Here is a 17909-nt window from a genome sequence, read left to right as displayed (position 1 = left end):
CTACTAAAAATACAAAAATTAGCCAGGAATGGTGGCGCGCGCCTGTAATCCCAGCTACTTGGGAAGCTGAGGCAGGAGAATCGCTTAAACCTGGGAGGCAGAGGTTGCAGTGAGCCGAGATCAAGCTACTGCGCTCTAGCCTGGGGGACGAGAGCAAAACTCCATCTCAAAAAAAAAAACGGGATGTGGTGGCAGGCACCTGTAGTTCCAGCTACTCAGGAGGCTAAGGCAGGAGAATCTCTTGAACCTGAGAAGCGGAGGCTGCAGTGAGCCAATATCCCGCCACGGCACTCCCTCCTGGGCAAAGAAGCCAGACATCTCAAAAAAAAAAAAAGAAAGAAAGAAAATGTACTCAGTAGATGTACAGATAAGATTAGGTATTACATGCAAGATCAAGCCTTGACATTTTAGCATGCTTTATGAAAATCAAGCATAGAGAGGATAGACTCTCTTTCTGAAGAAAGAATAATTGCATAGAAATCGTACCGCTTAGCAGACCATTGTGGGACAGCTGGCTTCTCCTCACCCTGTGTGAGCAATGGGTAATCGTAAGTTATTTAGCACCATACTCCACCCAGCTCCCTGGAAACTGTCAGGGGTAACTCTGGCAGGAGTTGGGTAGGAGAGGAGCTCTGTTATGGCTGGTTAGGTAACTGCTCATTTCCTTTAGTCTTTTTCAACATTCCTTCCCTGTTGACCTCTGATTTTTGTGTTTTAGACAGCATCGATGGCAGCAACGTGACGGTCACCCCAGGGCCTGGAGAGCAGACTGTAGATGTTGAACCGTAAGGAAAAGTCAATTACTCTTTGGAACAGAAGCTTCAGCTTCTTGAGAAGTGTAGTTAATACTTTTGTAGTCAGAGGATTACACTGAGAGAGCAGTTGTAGAAATTGTAGGATCGTGGTTATTTCTTGAGTACTGTTGTTTCCCTACACAATGGTGCCAGTATTTTAAGGCCTTTGCCAAAGACTAGATACATGGTCAAAGCATGAAGCCCTGTATTCAGAGAGCCTAGCGTCCCTATGTCTGGCTCCACAGGCAGTGCTTTCTCATCCCTAGTGATACAGGCATCTCCCTCATTCTTTAAGAGGCACCTTCTGAATGTCCTCACTTCCCCCTCCCCGTCCATTCTTGGCCCATCCTCCAAATGGGCTTGTTAAGTACTTTAATTTTGCATAGGCAGTGGGTGGTATTAGGAGAGGCAAAGGTGCTTATCTTCATGAATAGGCACAGAAAAGAGGCCAGGTGGTAGAGTGATGAGTAGATTGAGTCAGGAATCAGAACACCTGAGTTCCAACACCATTTTGTAATTTGATCTTGATCCAGTTAACCTTTCTAGGCTTTAGTGGACTTGTCAAATGGGAGTAATTATTACAGCTTGCTTACGTCGCAGATCTCCGTGAGGTTCGAATGGGATAATGTCTGTGAAAGTGATCTGAAAGAGACAAAAAAGTGAAATGAATGCTTTGTATTTGTCCCCTTTTTTGTGTGGTTAAATGGCACCATTGGCCATGCTCTGGGAAACTGTTCTCTTGGAATTAATCACCCTCCCTCTCCTAGTTACGGGGAGCCGTAAAAGCCCCAGGCCAACTGCCTTCTTGCTCCTAAAATATTTCTCCCTAATCTTAAAGCTGTTCCTTATCCCAGCAAAAAAGCCGTGTGTGGAATCTTAGGGTCACACTCTGAGGAAATGCCCCTGCATTCTTGTAGAAAGAACTAGTTTCCTTCTTTTTCAAGTTCCTGACAGTTGCCCTTGGCCTGAGCCGTCAACTTGAAGACCACATTGTTGTTTTTCTTCTTGTCATTTAAAGACGCATCAACATTGGCTTGAGATTCCAAGCAGAAATCCCTGAACTCCAAGATATCTCTGCCCTGGCCCAGGACACACACAAGGCCACACTGGTATGGAAGCCCTGGCCAGAACTAGAAAACCATGACCTCCAGCAAAGAGGTATTGGCCTATGGGAAGAGCTGGGTGGGAGAGGTTTGATTCTCTCACTGGGATCACTGGCTCTGGGATTGGTGTGTTTTCCATTACACTTAGCTCTCTCTGATGCACTGGCTTCTCCTTATTCCCAACAGTGGAGAATCTTCTGCATTTGTGCTGTTCCAGTGCATTGCCAGGTGGAGGGACCAATTCTGAATTTGCTTTGCACTCTCTGTTTGAGGCCAAAGGTGATGTAATGGTAAGGAACCATGAAAAAGAGGCTTTACAAATTCCTGAAGAGTATTTTCTCAAGTTTCAATATTGTCTCATGTACCATACAACCAATTTGTAATGGCCAATCAGCGTGTGATGACCAATCAGCATGCCTCCCTATTCTTTCCCTCAGTGAGTAAGTCAGGATGTTAAAGCCTATAGAAAAAAATCTCCAACTGGACTTCTGTTTCCACATCTGTTCCTAAAGTTAGAACTGTGGGTATATCTGTCCTAGGACATTAGAATTTCTTTTCCTCGTCTTGTATTTCACTTCAGAAAACTGAGTCTCTCCAGTGATGGAGGTAGAAGGCTTTACTGAAGCAGTAGTTGGTCTAAAATAGCCTATCATACTCTGCTGATTCTTCTTCCCTACTATGGAAATCAGCCAAAGTTTGATGTTTATAGAACTCTTTTCTCATCTAACCAAAATGAAGTGTTTGCTGTTCACCAACTGGTTCCACTCTTCCACTTTTAACACAGTTCTGCAGATGTTCCCAAACCCAGGCCTTAGTGCTGTCTTCCCAAAATCAGAGCTAACGGTTGACCTGCTCAACCTGGACTTCCTTTTTTTTTTTTTTTGAGACAGAGTTTCACTCTTGTTGTCCAGGCTGGAGTGCAATGGCACGATCTCGGCTCACCACAACCTCCACCTCCCAGGTTCAAGCAATTCTCCTGCCTCAGCCTCCCGAGTAGCTGGGATTACAGGCATGCACCACCACGCCCGGCAAATTTTGTATTTTTAGTAGAGACGGGGGTTTCTCCATGTTGAGGCTGGTCTCGAACTCCTGACCTCAGGTGATCCACCCACCTTGGCCTCCCAGAGTGCTGGGATTACAGGTGTGAGCCACTGCGCCCGGCCTTTTTTTAAAGGTGGAGTCTCGCTCTAACACCCAGGCTGGAGTGCAGTGGCACGATCTCAGCTCACCACAACCTCTGCCTCCTGGGTTCAAGCGATTCTTCCTCAGCCTTGCTAGTAGCTGGGATTACTGGTGCATGCCACCATGCCTGGTTAGTTTTTGTATTTTCAGTAGAGATGGAGTTTCATCATGTTGGCCAGGCTGGTCTCGAACTCCTGACCTCAGGTGATCCTCCCACCTTGGCCTCCCAAAGTGCTGGGATTACAGGCATGGGCCACCGCACCCAGCCTCAACCTGGACTTCTGAGCAGATCACTCAATCACTAACCTCTGTTTCCCCTTTATATAAATACATGGTAGTAGATCTAGCTTCCTGCATTTTGATTTTATGAAAATGTGAAAGTAAATGTCCCAATACTATGATACCCTTCAAGTATTTCCTAGAATGCTGGAGAACTGTCCTTAAGACTTTCAGATCAGTGTGGCAGAACAGCACTTCTCAAACTTAATGTGCGTATACAGCACCTGGGGAATCTTGTTAAAAATACAGATTCTGATTAAGAGGCTTGGGAGTAGGGCCCAGCTCTGCCTTTCTGACTAGCTCCCAGGTGAGGGAGGTACTCCTGTTCTGTGGACCACACTTGGAGTAGCAAGATTCTAGGCCCTGCTCTGCCCGGAACCTATCTGCTGTTCAACTCTGCCTGTGACATCTTTTAAAAAGCTACTAAGGCTGAAGAAGGCTGATTTGAAACAGTTTATTTAGCTAGGCTCTCTGGACGGATGGTGTGTGCATAGTACAGTTGTTACTGATGCAGCTGTTTATGTTCAGCTGTAATGAAACATGATTTTTCTGTAAAACAGTTACAGATCACCCACTCATTTCCTCGGAACCCTTGCCCAAAGACTCAACCTCCAGTCAGAGGAGGCCCCACTCATCTCTGGGGCTGGTGGGATTTTACCAAGGAAGAGTCAGGTCTTTCTGTTTTCCTGTGACATGAACAACTGGCTTCAGGCCTGGATGGGGAGGGTGTTAGAATGAGAGTCTTACTGGCTGCTGAACAGACATGAAACCCTAGTTAGGGTAGTCTCCCTCTGGGTTTTCTTCCAGTGCCCCCACCCCTGGCCTCCACAGTGCTAACTCCATTTCCCCTTTGAGTGGCTGGTCTCCGTAAGACACACAGACCTATTACTGACTCTTGACTTTTCTCTCCCCCGGGTCTGCAGGTTGCTCTGGAAATGCTGCTGCTGCGGAAGCCGGTCAGGTTAAAATGTCATCCTTTAGCAAATTACCACTATGCCGGTAGGTTGCCAGGAGCCCTGTGCCCTGTTGCCTCCTGACAGTGGGTTGCTTGCATGTTTGGTTGTGTCACTTTCTGGTAATGGATAACACCGGTTCTGTCCTAATCACACTTGTGATCTCAAGGCCTCCTAAGGCAGAGCTATGTCTGTTGCTTTGGCACTGTTGGCATTTTGTCTGTTGGCATAAGCTCCTGCCCCTTGTGGGTGTGCCAAGACCTGGGTGATAGTGGCCAGTGCCTGCACATGTGGCAAGGAGACTAGTGCATGAGACCAGAGAGAGCCACAGAAGGTACAATCAGCAGCCCCCTGGTTTTGGAATCAGTAGCCATGGGTTCAGATTCTACTGTACCCCTTGGCCAAGTACCGTGGTCTTCTGCAGCCTTGGTTTTCTCACCTGTAAAATGAGACTTGTATTCCATCCCTTATAGTGTTTTTGTGAGATTAGAGATGGTGTATATAGCCCAATGCCTGGCACATCCTAATAGCATTTATTACTCATTTATCCAACAATTATTTTTTGAACACTTACTGTGTACAAGGGACTTGCTAAACACTGAAATGCGTCAGTGACTATGACAGACATGGACAGAGTCCCATGTTGTACAGCTTAGAGGCTCTGAGGAGGAGGCAATTATTAAATAATGGATCACACTGACAGGAAAGACTTCATACATGCATGGTTTTGTATGTGAATTAATGACAATACCACAAAAAGAGGGAAGTAGAAGACACCTTCAAGACTGAAATGGACTGAGAATTGTGAAGAGTGAAGGAAATAGGTTGGAGAGCCTAAGAAGTGACCAGTGACACTGAGGTCAACATTTTCATTTCCATGTACTAACTGTTCCTTCTGAGGGTCTCCACGAACCTACACTGGTTCTTTATTTTGGAGGGGGCTGAATTTTCAGTGCCTCTTGATTTTTAATCACTTGGGGGTTTCTTTGGTGCTCTGGGCAGACCCTGCCTAGGCAGGTGCCAAATATGTGGGCTTGGGGACCTAGCTATACCTTTTCCAGTCTTTGGTCCGGGCAGCCCAGTGAGGGCTTCTGTACAAATACTAGCTTGCTTTCTCCACCAATATTTGCCTCACCTACTGTGCTCCTCCTCTTTCATGAATGAGCCTTCCTGCCTGTCATCACAAGGTAGACCTCAAAGCCCTTCTTCCGAGGACAGTAAGCCCAAGATGTCTGCCTGTAGGTCACTCCTGGAACTAGGCCAGTACAGAGTAGATGTATGGAATAAGAAATTCATCGCTTCTCCAGTGGCCTAAAGGAGCCAGCTTCTTAATGTTGTCTCCATCATTTCCTGCTTGGTGTCTGTCCCAAGTGTGGGTAGAAAGATTTAGGAGTTCTCCCTAATCTGCCATGGAAACAGTTCAGTCCTCTCTCTTAATTTCCAGCATCATCTGCTGCCCATTGAACCCTGAGAGGCTGTCCAGCCTCCTGGAGCCTGTCTCAAGCTTCTTTGCATGATGGTGGGCCAGTGGATTGGCTAAAAGGAGTTTCCCAACCATGTGCTGTGAGATGCTGCTGCCCTCAGCCCTCAGAGTGGCTGGGGTCACCGGAGCCTCTGGGCTGGTTAGCGCCAGCTGTGAGCAGCTTCATCTGGGATACAGTTCTCCTCTGGTTTTTCCAAGTGTACCAAACAAGTATTTTACGTGTATCATGACATTAAAAAGGTCAGAAAGCTGTGTAGTAGGAACACCACACACCCCAGTCAAAACAAAATAAAAACACTAAAATGTTACCAAAAACTTTGAAACAAAAAGGCCCTAAACTCTGCAACAATTAATTTATCTCCTGAGATTAGGGGATTCTAGCTAATTCCTTGCCTGTCCCTTGCCCCCTTCCCCAGCCGGCAGACCAGGAAGGACTCTGCTGTTTTCTGCAATCATTTCAATCCTTGGAGGCAAAAGAGGTAGAGCTAAGCTGTGAAGGGTTGACGTCTCCAAGAGAAGTGTACTCGTCTATGTTTGCCAGTCACTTGCCTTCTCTGGGAAGTGATGATAGACTGGGACCCAGAGAATTTTCTAGAAGTATGAGCAAAAAGGGCAGAGGTCACTGGTCTCTAAAGTCTGACCCAAAACAATCTCCTTAACAGTTTCCTTCTAAGCCACAGGGGAGGCAGCAGAGTCTTCCCCATCACATGCCCCAGCCACCACCTCCTTCCCCCACTGCTGAACCCCCTCATTTGCTTCCTAGGTGTCCGCAAATCCCATCTCTATGGCCACATTCTGCTTTGGCCTTTGTGCTGAGCCCTGTTGGGTTGCTCCCCAGTAGTGACTGCCTGTTGGCTTCATTGCCACCTTGCTGGGACCCTATCTTCTGGATCTCCTTTGGCTCCTGACTCTGTGGCTGTGACCAGTGTTACCCATCCTGAGTCCCAGCCCCAGATTTTCTCTCCAGGCTCCTAGTTATCTGGAGAGGGAGTTCAGGTTTCCCAAGCCTGCCTGAGCCTGTCCATGTCAGGGAGGGAGGCTGTAAGTTTGGGGAGAAAGACAAAGACACAGGCCTATGAAAATCACTTCTTTACTTTACTCATTATCTTCCCTTTCCCACCCATTCCAAGCCATTCGTTAAGAAAAGGAAGAAGTGACTAGTGCTGGCACCCAGGAGAGATGTGCTATAGGGGAAGGATTGATGTGGTGGGCAACTCGCCTAAAGCTGCTTGCCAAGGCCACATGAACCCTGTACAGGATCCTCAGAGGAAGGTTCTGTTGCGGTGGCTCCTGGCGTTCAACCCCCACCACGATGCACAGTCCAGCCCTCTGTTGCTCTCAGCACCCTCCCACCCATGTGTGGTTAGCAGTTGTGTGCAGTGGTTCCCAATTAGCACTTGGGTTGGGAAGGGCCAAGCGTGGGGGAGTCAGGGTGGAGAGGAAGCCTGGTTGTGATTCGATGGATTGCAGCGTGCTTGACTTTTTTCATTGAACTGGTCATTCCTGCAGATGGGTGAAGAGTGGAGGGGTGTTAGAACTGACCCTGGCTTCTTGGCAAGTGTTCAACAGAGTCTACTTATTGGCCCTGAGCATAGCCCAAACACCTATTGAGTCCTGAAACCCTGACCTGAGTTGTGGAGATAGAGGAGACCTGGAGGAATTACTCATTCTGTTGGAGAGGACTGGTCTCTTCTGCCTTGGAAGCTGCTCCAGTTAAATGAGGAGACAGAATTATACGCTCAAAAGAGTAATTTGCAAGAAGCACAGCTGTGATTTCATTTCCCAGGCATCCTTAGCCTGTGTCTGTAGCTAGACAGTGGTCCCCTCAAGGGTAGGACTGAGTTAATACTCTTTTACCTTGCCTAACACGGCACTAGTTTAAATTTAAAAAAAAAAAAAAAAAATTGCCTAGTGGACAAGCTCAAATTCTGGATTCAGATGGAGGCTTCCCCCTTTTTACCCACAGAGAAAACTTTGGTAGCAGCCTTCTTCACCTTGCACCCCCCAAAAACTTACTCAACCTTCATCCGCTATTGAAAACCCTGTGTGGAAATGAAAATCTGGTGTAAAAACAGTCCTCCTTTTTCTACAATGAACATGTCTGTCTTGTGTAACTACAAAACATTATCAATGGGGCCAGGAATGGTGGCTCATGCCTGTAATCCGAGCACTTTGGGAGGCCAGGGCAGGCAGATCACTTAAGTTCAGGAGTTCGAGACCAGCCTGGCAAACATAGTGAACCCCCATCTCTACTAAAAATACAAAAATTAGCCAGGCATAGTGGTGCATGCCTGTAATCCCAGCTACTTGGGTGGATGAGCAAGAGAGTTACCTGAACCCGAGAGGCATAGGCTATAGTGAACGGAGATCACACCACTGCACTCCAGCCTGGGTGACAGAGTGAGACCCTGTCTCAAAAAAAAAAAAAAAAAAAAAATTATTAATGGAAGTTTTAAGAAAGAAAGTCTGTCTAAAAGATACTGTGTCCAAACTTTCTCTCACCCCTCCATGTCTCTTTTTAATTGCCCGGGTTCACTGTAGATTGCCCCCAAATTAACCACAGTCCAGAGCCTGTTTCCCAGCAACCGAAGGTCAGAACAGTTTTCCTCTGGATACTGTTCCAGCACCGTTTCATCCAGTTAATTAGGTTCTTTGTAATTAGCCTTAATCGTCTTGTTAGGGGCCCCTGCTGGTAATAGCCCAATAGCCAGGAATCCCCAGGTAGAACAAATGAGTGCGGGGGGATTCTCAACCCACGAATCCTGTGTGCATGCTGAGTGGGCAGCAGGGATCCTAGAGAGAAGGGAGGGTATGGGAGGGTAGTTGAAGGATAGGGGAGGATTTGAGGCAACCCCCTGCCTCGGTTTTGTATTTTATCCTGGACTTTATCCAAGATACAAGATCTAAGAAGGGCCGGCTTAGAACCTTGTCTAAGAATGAGGAACTTGTCCCTGTCAGACTCCAGGAAAGAGAGACATCTGAGCCTTTCCTTAACTTCAGATTACAGAGGGATTTTGGAGGCAGGAAGGAGAAGACTATGGATATAATAAGCAGCCAGGAGTGAGACTGTGGATAAGAAATATACAGAACAAGAAACAGGTGGTCTTGGATGCCACTGTCCACGTATCAGCAGGGGCGGCATATGTCTCATAGCCCTGGGCTGATTTGGAATCTGCTCTCCAGGTGCCCAGTGAAGGTTCAAAACATGTATCAGACACTTAGGACCAAACCTGTCAGTCACGGAGTGACTGCCACCCTCCCCATGTCACGTGAGGAAACTGAGACTCAGAGAAGTTAAGTAGGCTTGCCTGGGATCACAGAAGGAGTAAGTAGCAGAACCAGGTTCACAACCTAAGGTGACTAAAATCACCCTTTTTATCACAGTTCAGTGATATTATTTGGGGAAAACACATTCATATGTTACTTATCTGTACGAGGCGTTAGCCTGGGAATTCAATCCAAGAGCCCAGGGATGGACTCTCAGCCTCAGTGGGCAATCCTGTGACCAGGAAGCCAGCTCTAGTGTGAGAATGGATTTGTTGCCCGGCCAAGCCTCTGTCCCTCAATTTGTGAACATCCTGTTGAGCAGACACTAACACATGCACACACACAGCACTGTCATTTGCACCAAAGCACAGACCCTAGGACCATGCAGAAGAGCCACCTCTTATTCAGAGAGTACTCCCTGACCCAGCCCTGTATCCCTTGGAATGGGAGAGTCACATAGAGGGGCAGGGAGAACATACAGCCCACTCCAGCTCAGTACGAGTTGTACAGAATGCACATTCCAGAATCAGGAAGCCACCAAATCCAGTGTCAGAGCAGCAGTCTTAAAAACCACCAGGAGTCAACAGGGAGAAGGTCTCCTTCCCCCATGAGGTTTGGGGATCCCTCCTAACAGATGGGCAGGAAGTTACTTCACCTGTGGAGTTGCAAGCAATTTGGAAACATGAAGGGACATGCTGCTCAGAAATCGACAGGCCAGGGAACGGAACACTGCTTTTGGGGCCAGAAATCCGGTAATGAGCCTGGCAGGTAGAAAAAAGAATATCCACTGCAGAGACTAGCTGAGAAGGCTAGATGGCCCTGTTAGTGTCTTGTCATGTCTTAGAGCTACACTCTAACTTAGGAAACTGATGATCTGGCTGAGGTTGGAAAGAATTTCATTGATCTAGTTGAGGGTTTCATCAGCAAAATGTCTCCTGATTCCCCATTGGAGATGCAACTGAGGGCCACACAGATTCTGGACCTGCAGCAGGGCAGCGGAGCAACCTCTGTGTAAGCTCGCGTGAGTCAGCTGGTATGACAGACTGCCATTGTGGTCTTTTTTCCATCATTATCTTTCTGACTCCTCTTACCCGTTTGCTCTTTTGGTGGATACCTAAAAGGAACCATGATTGTTGTTTGGTTGTTGAGCTGAATTGTTGGTTATTCTTTTCTGTGTCCCTCTTTCTGCCTCTGTTCCTGGGTAAGGGGACCCCAAGGCTTTGAATGTTGGACAGAATTTGAAGAATGGTGATGGAAGTGCTATAAAGCCTCAAATCCCACCAACCCCCTGTGCTCACATGCACTCCGGCAAGGATTCTCCAAACTCGCAGCCGCCCTGAGGCTCCCTGTTACTGTGGTCTGCACAGCCAGAGCTGTCTAGTCCTCTGGAACCCATGGAAGATGACTCCCTTCTGCTGAGGATTCATGAGAAAGCTGCTTTCCTTCTAGAAGAAAGAGATAGGTTTGCAGCTGGGCACAGTGGTGCACATCTGTAATCCCAGCACTTTGGGAGGCCGAGGCAGGCGGATCACTTGAGGTCAGGAGCTCAAGACCAGCCTGGCCAACTTGGTGAATCCCCATCTTTGCTAAAAATACAAAAATTAGCCAGGTGTGGTGGCACGCACCTGTAATCTCAGCTACTCAGGAGGCTGAGGCAAGAGAATCACTTGAACCCAAGAGGCAGAGGTTGCAGTGAGCTGAGATCTTTTCACTGCACTCCAACCTGGGTGACAGAGCAAGACTCCATCTCAAAAAAAAAAAAAGATAAGTTTGCAAACCAAATAAATTGGGTGGTCGCCCTGCTTTTGTAGACATCTGACCCCACCCAGCTGTGGAAAGCATATTCTGAGTCTGGAGCCAAAGCTCCTGGCTTGAGGACCCATCAAAGAGCTGCACAAGGAAGTTGTTTATTTCAGAAATGTGAGTTTACGTCACTGAGCCATATATTTTCCTAAGGACCCTAGGCTCCCCACCTGTGGTCTAAGGAGGCCTCTGCCTACCTAGAGCATTTTCACCTGATTCACTTATTTTGGCCAAACCCTACAAGGGAAGAAGTGATTAGGGTTTTCTGTACTGCAGCTCCATCAGTTGACCATAGCAAAATGGAAACCTTGGACTTGCCCGGAAAGGGAAGAAAGATACTATGGTTTGGGGTACTAGCGTACCCCAGTAATGAAGTATAGTGAGGTGGGGTACTAGTATACCCCACCGATGAAGTGTAATGAAAGATACGGTTTGGGGTACTAGTGGACACCACTAATGAAGTCTAGAGAAGTGTAGTGAGGTCAGAGCCTTGGCCGAATACCATCCAAAGAACCAGAGATGTGGAGAATTCAGCAGGCCAAAAGAACAAGACTGAGTTTTCTCTGAACCAGCCGCAGTGGTGGAACCTTCCCTAGAGCCTCCAGAAATAGGAGTCCCCTTAGAAGTAGACCTTATTTCTTGCCCCAAACAAGCCAGTACCATTTTATATTATTATCTGCATATTCTGCTTTCATGGAGGAAAAAGACATAAATATCAGGTTTAGCCAGTAAGGCAGATGCACCAGCCCAGCAGTGAAGCCTCTCCCTCTTCGGTCAGCAAGTCCATCAAGAACTGGCTTCACTCACCTCTCCAGCCTCATCTGCTTCTGCTGGAACAGTATACTTGAACCAGATTAGATTACTAGTCGTTCTTTGGAAACCTCCATTTCCTCATCTGTCAAATGGCTCATCATCATAACAATCTTACAGGATTGTTAGTAGAACCTGATGATGAATAACTGAAGTACTTAGAACCTGCCACATAGTAAGCACTTAGAAATGTTAAGCTATTTTTCCTAGCACAGTGTCTTGCTTGTAATATACACCTAATAAATATCTGTTGAATGAATGACTGAAGTGCATGACTTTACTCTTGCCTCTGACTTTGCATATCCTGCTTCCTCTCACCAGAATACTCTTCCATCTCCTTATTGCCTGACTTGCTTCTATATGACCTTTAAAACTCAACTCAGATGTTTTATCTACCTGGAAGCCCTCCTGGCTGCCCTGGCCCTAACCTGAGTGTGGTGTTTCTCCTTTGTGCCCCAATGACACCTCACCTTTACCTGAATAGTTACAGTTACCACCTTGAACGTCATGACCTACTTGTTTGTCTCCCCAGTAGATTGTGCGCATCTCGAGGGTAGAGGGTAAATCCAGCCACACCCTGAAGGGTACTTGCTACGTGAATGCTTGCACTTGTGAATATGATAATAACATTAAAACTGTCCCTAAAATGTGTTGAATGCTCTTTGTTTCCCAGTGATGATGCTAGGCACTTTTTGTGCATTATCTTCTTTAAGTTTCACAAAAATCCTAATCAGTGGAGGCAATTATAATTATTCCCAATTGTAGGTAACAAAACAGGCTTAGGATGAGTAACTTGCCAAGGTCAAGGCCATAGCTGAGACTTGAACCCAGGTGTCAGAGCTCCTAACCATTATATCACACTATCTTTTTGTTCAAATGGGAATTTGATACGTATTATATCACTTGCTCTGTAGTTGTATTTTGTAACTTAACTAAATGAACCAGCAACTAAAAGCAAGGGGAACTGTGAGATGTTCTTATGAGGTTTGTGTTTTGTTGTAGGTTCGGACAAGTGGACCTCCCTAGAAAGAAAACTGTTTAACAAAGCACTAGCCACTTACAGCAAAGACTTTATTTTTGTACAGAAGATGGTAAGCATGATTTTTCCCATTGCCCCGTTGAAATTAAACTTGGGAAATTGTACACAAAAATATTTAGAAATATTTGGATACTGGTTTAAGATACTTACAAAAAGGATGTCTTCCACACTCGCTGGTGAGGATGGTAGTGGATATAGGTGTGGTATGGCCCCAGTGTTAGGACTGTGGGAAGGAGAGGACAGGGGAAAGAAGGCATAGATTATCTGGACACTGCAGTGGTGCGGTGTTATTTTCTATCTTAATAAAAATGTGTAATTCATAATTCTATCAGAATAACGAGAATCGGGCTCCTGGTTCATAATTTACATAATTTTATTTATTTATTTATTTATTTTTTATTTTTCAAGATAGTTTCACTCTGTCGCCCAGGCTGGAGTGCGGTGGCATGATCTTGACTCACTGCAGCTTCCACCTCCCAGGTTCAAGCAATTCTCCTGCCTCAGCTTCTAGAGTAACTGGGATTACAGGCACGCACCACCACTCCTGGCTACTTTTTGTATTTTTAGTAGAGACGGAGTTTTACTATGTTGGCCAGGCTGGTCTCGAACTCCTGACCTCAAGTGATCCACCTCCCTCAGCCTCCCAAAGCATTGGGATTACCGGCATGAGCCACTGTGCCTGGTCATACATAATTTATGTATATTTGGCAGATCTACCACATTTCTGACAGAGTTTTTTTCTGGGTAACTGGGGAGAGGAGAACATGTGGCCTCCCTCTACCCAGTAGCATGGTTTCTGGTGTTGAACTCCTATTTTTAACGACAGTAATAATAAACATACCTTGCATATACAACATTCTAAAGCAAAATAAAACTTTCCATAGATGAAATAGCACTTTATACAACAGATACATTTATTGACTTTATTGGCTGAAAGATGGTTTAGCATAAAAAATTAAAACCATTCAAAGAGTGTTTCAACAAACTGATGAATGATGGAGCCATATTGTGTTAAAGCCATTTAAGACTGTTCGGGTACACAGAGAACAGGGCCACAGGTGGCAGCACCCACTGGCCCCTGGCTGAGACAGATGGTCCTCAGAGGTGTCCTAGCATGGCATGTCTCCTGTCATCAGTCTAGGGCCTTGCCTGGGCAAGTGTGAGAAGCAGGAGGACTTTCTCTCTAACTTGCCTCCGCCTCCATGTCTGCATTTGCTCCTGCCTTGCCCATGCCCTTGCTGCCCCGTGTGCCCAGCAGCCCTCATGCTGCATCTTTCTTGAGTCACCCTCCCCCCCAGGACTGGCCTGGCACAGACCTCAATCCTTTAGGCCCCACACTTTCAACTGATGATGGATTCGTATATTGAGCTTACCAGGCAACATGAGTTTTAACCCAGGGCTCTCTGGGACGGACACTATCCTCACTCCCTCAGGTGATTCTAGTGTGGAAATTCCAGGTGTCGGGGATGAGAAGGAGGCAACTTTGAGGAGACAGGACATCATCTCACCATGTAGGTGGCCTTGTTCCCACCGTCAGGGGTAAGGCCAGCCTTTAATCTGCCACCAGCAAACCGACATCATTACACCTCATCTGATCGTAGAGCATATGAACTAAAGAAAGGAATGTTTTTGCCTTAAGATGCATAGACCTGGCCGGGCGCGGTGGCTCACGCCTGTAATCCCAGCACTTTGGGAGGCCGAGGTGGGCGGATCACAAGGCCAGGAGATCGAGACCATCCTGGCTAACACAGTGAAACCCCGTCTCTACTAAAAATACAAAAAATTAGCCAGGCGTGGTGGCGGGCACCTGTAGTCCCAGCTACTCGGGAGGCTGAGGCAGGAGAATGGCGTGAACCCAGGAGGCGGAGCTTGCAGTGAGCCGAGATTGTGCCACTGCACTCCAGCCTGGGCGACAGAGTGAGACTGCATCTCAAAAAAAAAAAAAAATCTGGAATGATACCCAAAGAAAGTAATGCAAGGGGCTACCTGTGTTGCAGGGTGAGGGGTAAGGACAGGTGTGGGAAGGAGGCCTTTCACTGCGTACATTTTTTTCTTGAACTATACAAACTTGTTTATTACCTATTACAAAATTAAATATTCAAAAATGCTTGCTGCCTTTGCTGTCTGCCCATTGCTGGAGCTAACCTTGATCTCGCTTTCCCGGCAGGTGAAGTCCAAGACGGTGGCTCAGTGCGTGGAGTACTACTACACATGGAAAAAGATCATGCGGCTGGGGCGGAAACACCGGACACGCCTGGCGGAAATCATCGACGATTGTGTGGTGAGTGAAGCTGCTAGGTTGTTGCTTGTGCTGGCACAGCTCCCACCCCAGGCCCAGGTTAGTAAGTAGCTGGTGTTCGGTTTGGCTTTGCTGCCAAGATAGCAGGAGGAAGGAGGTGACAACAGCCCAGCTCCCCTGCAGGATTCAGGACCTGCCCTCCTGAGTAGGTAGAGGAAAGACGTCCATAGGTTTGGCCTGTAGCTCAGTGTTCAGATACAGAGGTGAGGGCTGGTGCCCGCTTCAAGGCAGCTAGGAGCCAGAAGAGTTAAACCAAGGATGGTCCCAGCTTTGGGTGTGTTGGTTTATGATTGGGTGGTGTCCTGACCCCCTGGAATATTCTTTTCTGATCTCTCCATGTCACAGATGCTACTGAACTGAGCCCATAACATGCCTCAGAAAGGGTCCCTGGGATTTTGCCACAGTCTGTAAAGCATGAGCAAGAGGAGCTTTGACCTCTAGGTAGTGCCAGGAACCCTCCATCACTGAGGAATTAATTCGCTGCATGTGGATGATTCTAATCCTTACATCACCATTTATCCCTGGTATTGATTTCCTTCATTAGCAGACAGTCCACAGTCAACTGCACATTAAGTATGTACCAAAGACACAACAAGACCTAAATAGTCTCTGAACCCTGTGTGTGTTGCTTTGGTGATTATTATCACTTGTGATCCTTGCAATTAACTCTCCACCCTGCATCCATAGCCACGGGAAAGCTCCTTTTCACATTACCTACAGTGTATGTGTATATAAAAAATATGTATTACATTACTGAGCTCTAGCTTGCGTCACCATCAGTGAAAGTATTGGGAATTCATGAATTAGGTAAATATTTGAAATTATATTTTCATTCCCAATTGTGCCCCAGTTGTAAGGGTTAGCACATGTATGTGTGTTATTTTCTTTAACAGACAATGAAATAGCAGTTTTCATGTGCTAGGCATTGTGTTAGGGACTTTATAAATATTGACTCATTTAATCCAATGTAATTCATTTAATACCAATTCTATGCGGTAGGAAACTGAGGCACAGAGCTTAAGTAAATTGGCCATAGTCACACAGCTGCTGAGTATGTTGTTGAGCCTGATTCCCTTGTGTAGGTAAGAGCAGTGATCTGCAAATTTTCTTTTGTTTGTTTGAGACAGGGTCTTACTTTGTTGCCCAGGCTAGTGTGCAGTGGCACAATCATAGCTCACTACAGCCTCAACTTCCTGGGCTCAAGTAGTCCTCCCACCTCGTCCACCGGAGTAGCCGGGACTACAGGCACACACCACAACGCCCCACTCATTTTTTAATTTTTTGTAGAGGCAACGTCTCACTGTGTTGTCCAGGCTGGTCTCGGACTCCTGAGCTTAAGCAATCCTCCTGCCTTGGCCTCCCAAAGTGCTGGGATTACAGGCTCACCCCTGTAATCTCAGGCCACTGCACCTGGCCACACATTTTCTTAAAGAAGTATAAAAAATTTGGACTTGGCCAGGCACAGTGGCTCAAACCTGTAATCCCAGCAGTTTGGGAGGCCAAAGTGGGCAGATTACCTGAGGTCAGGAGTTCAAGACCAGCCTGGCCAACATGGTGAACCTATTTCTAATAAAAATACAAAAAATTAGCCAGGTGTGGTGGCACACACCTGTAATCCCAGCTACTCGGGAGGCTGAGGCAGGAGAATTGGTTGAACCCGGGAAGCAGAAGTTGCAGTGAGCCGAGATCACACCATTGCACTCCAGCTTAGGCAACAAGAGCAAAACTCCGTCTAAAAAAAAGAAATTTAGGCCAGGCGCGGTGACTCACGCCTGTAATCCCAGCACTTTGGGAGGCCAAGACAGGCGGATCATGAGGTCAGGAGATCAAGACCATCCTGGCTAACACGGTGAAACCCTGTCTCTAATAGAAATACAAAAAATTAGCCAGGCATGGTGGCGGGCACCTGTAGTCCCAGCTACTCGGGAGGCTGAGGCAGGAGAATGGTGTGAACCCGGGAGGCAGAGCTTGCAGTGAGTCAAGATTGCGCCCCTGCACTCCAGCCTGGGCGACAGAGCGAGACTCGGTCTCAAAAAAAAAAAAAAAAACTTTTGGACTCATTAATGCTTCAAAGCCTATGCTTCTAACTAATAATTGATCCTCACTATGAAATATACATACATATATACATTTATGTTAGAGCCCAAATATCAGAGAAAATAGAAATCTGTAGAATAGAATGGTATTGCCATTTTTTCAATCAGAGATGGCAGTATTCTATATTCAGGATTTCTTGTGACCAGGGCTTTGGTTTGACTCATTTAAGTAGTGATGTATGATATCAGAATAAGTAGTGATGTATGATATCAGAATAATCTTTTGCTCGTCTGTGGCCTAATGTTTAAAAAAAGTGTGATCACCCAGGCACTGTGGCTCACACCTGTAATCCCAGCACTTTGGGAGACCAAGGCGGGCGGATCACGAGGTCAGGAGATCAAGACCACCCTGGCCAACATGGTGAAACCCCATCTGTACTAAAATACAAAAAATTAACTGGACGTGGTAGTGCACGCCTGTAGTCCCCGCTACTCAGGAGGCTGAGGCAGGAGAATTGCCTGAACCCGGGAGGTGGAGGTTGCAGTGAGCAGAGATTGCACCACTGCACCCCAGCCTGGGCAACAGAGTGAGACTACATCTAAATTTAAAAAAAAAGAAAAGAAAAGAAAACAATATGATCTCCTCCAGTTCAGTCAACTAAAAGCAGTTGAACTCCCACAATGTAAACAGCAATGTGTATATAGTGCTGTGGGCAACCCGAGGATGTTAAACGACCCCTCCCTCCTCTCCCCCCACCACACAGAACATATGTCCTTGTTGGGAAGATACAACATGTGTAAGTGGAAATACACCACGAACCCCAAGAGTGTTTAAAAGCAGTATGCAGTGAGAACCAGGAA

General features: G+C 46.6%; 1 protein-coding gene across 3 annotated transcripts in view; it reads left to right on the top strand.

Annotated features, from left to right (window-relative positions):
• Positions 1-17909, top strand: part of TRERF1 (transcriptional regulating factor 1) — a 226676-nt gene that overhangs the window by 193498 nt on the left and 15269 nt on the right. For all 3 annotated transcript variants that reach the window (XM_025384080.1, XM_025384078.1, XM_025384079.1), the window contains 6 exons: positions 719-785; positions 1813-1952; positions 2084-2187; positions 4282-4357; positions 12677-12765; positions 14881-14994. In XM_025384080.1, coding sequence (XP_025239865.1) covers positions 719-785; positions 1813-1952; positions 2084-2187; positions 4282-4357; positions 12677-12765; positions 14881-14994 — 590 coding nt within the window. The remainder of the gene's footprint in view (positions 1-718; positions 786-1812; positions 1953-2083; positions 2188-4281; positions 4358-12676; positions 12766-14880; positions 14995-17909) is intronic.

Source organism: Theropithecus gelada, chromosome 4, assembly GCF_003255815.1.
Source record: "Theropithecus gelada isolate Dixy chromosome 4, Tgel_1.0, whole genome shotgun sequence".
NCBI lineage: Eukaryota > Metazoa > Chordata > Mammalia > Primates > Cercopithecidae > Theropithecus > Theropithecus gelada.
The sequence above is the reverse complement of the archived record's forward strand: the minus strand, read 5'-3'. Positions and strand labels throughout refer to the sequence as shown.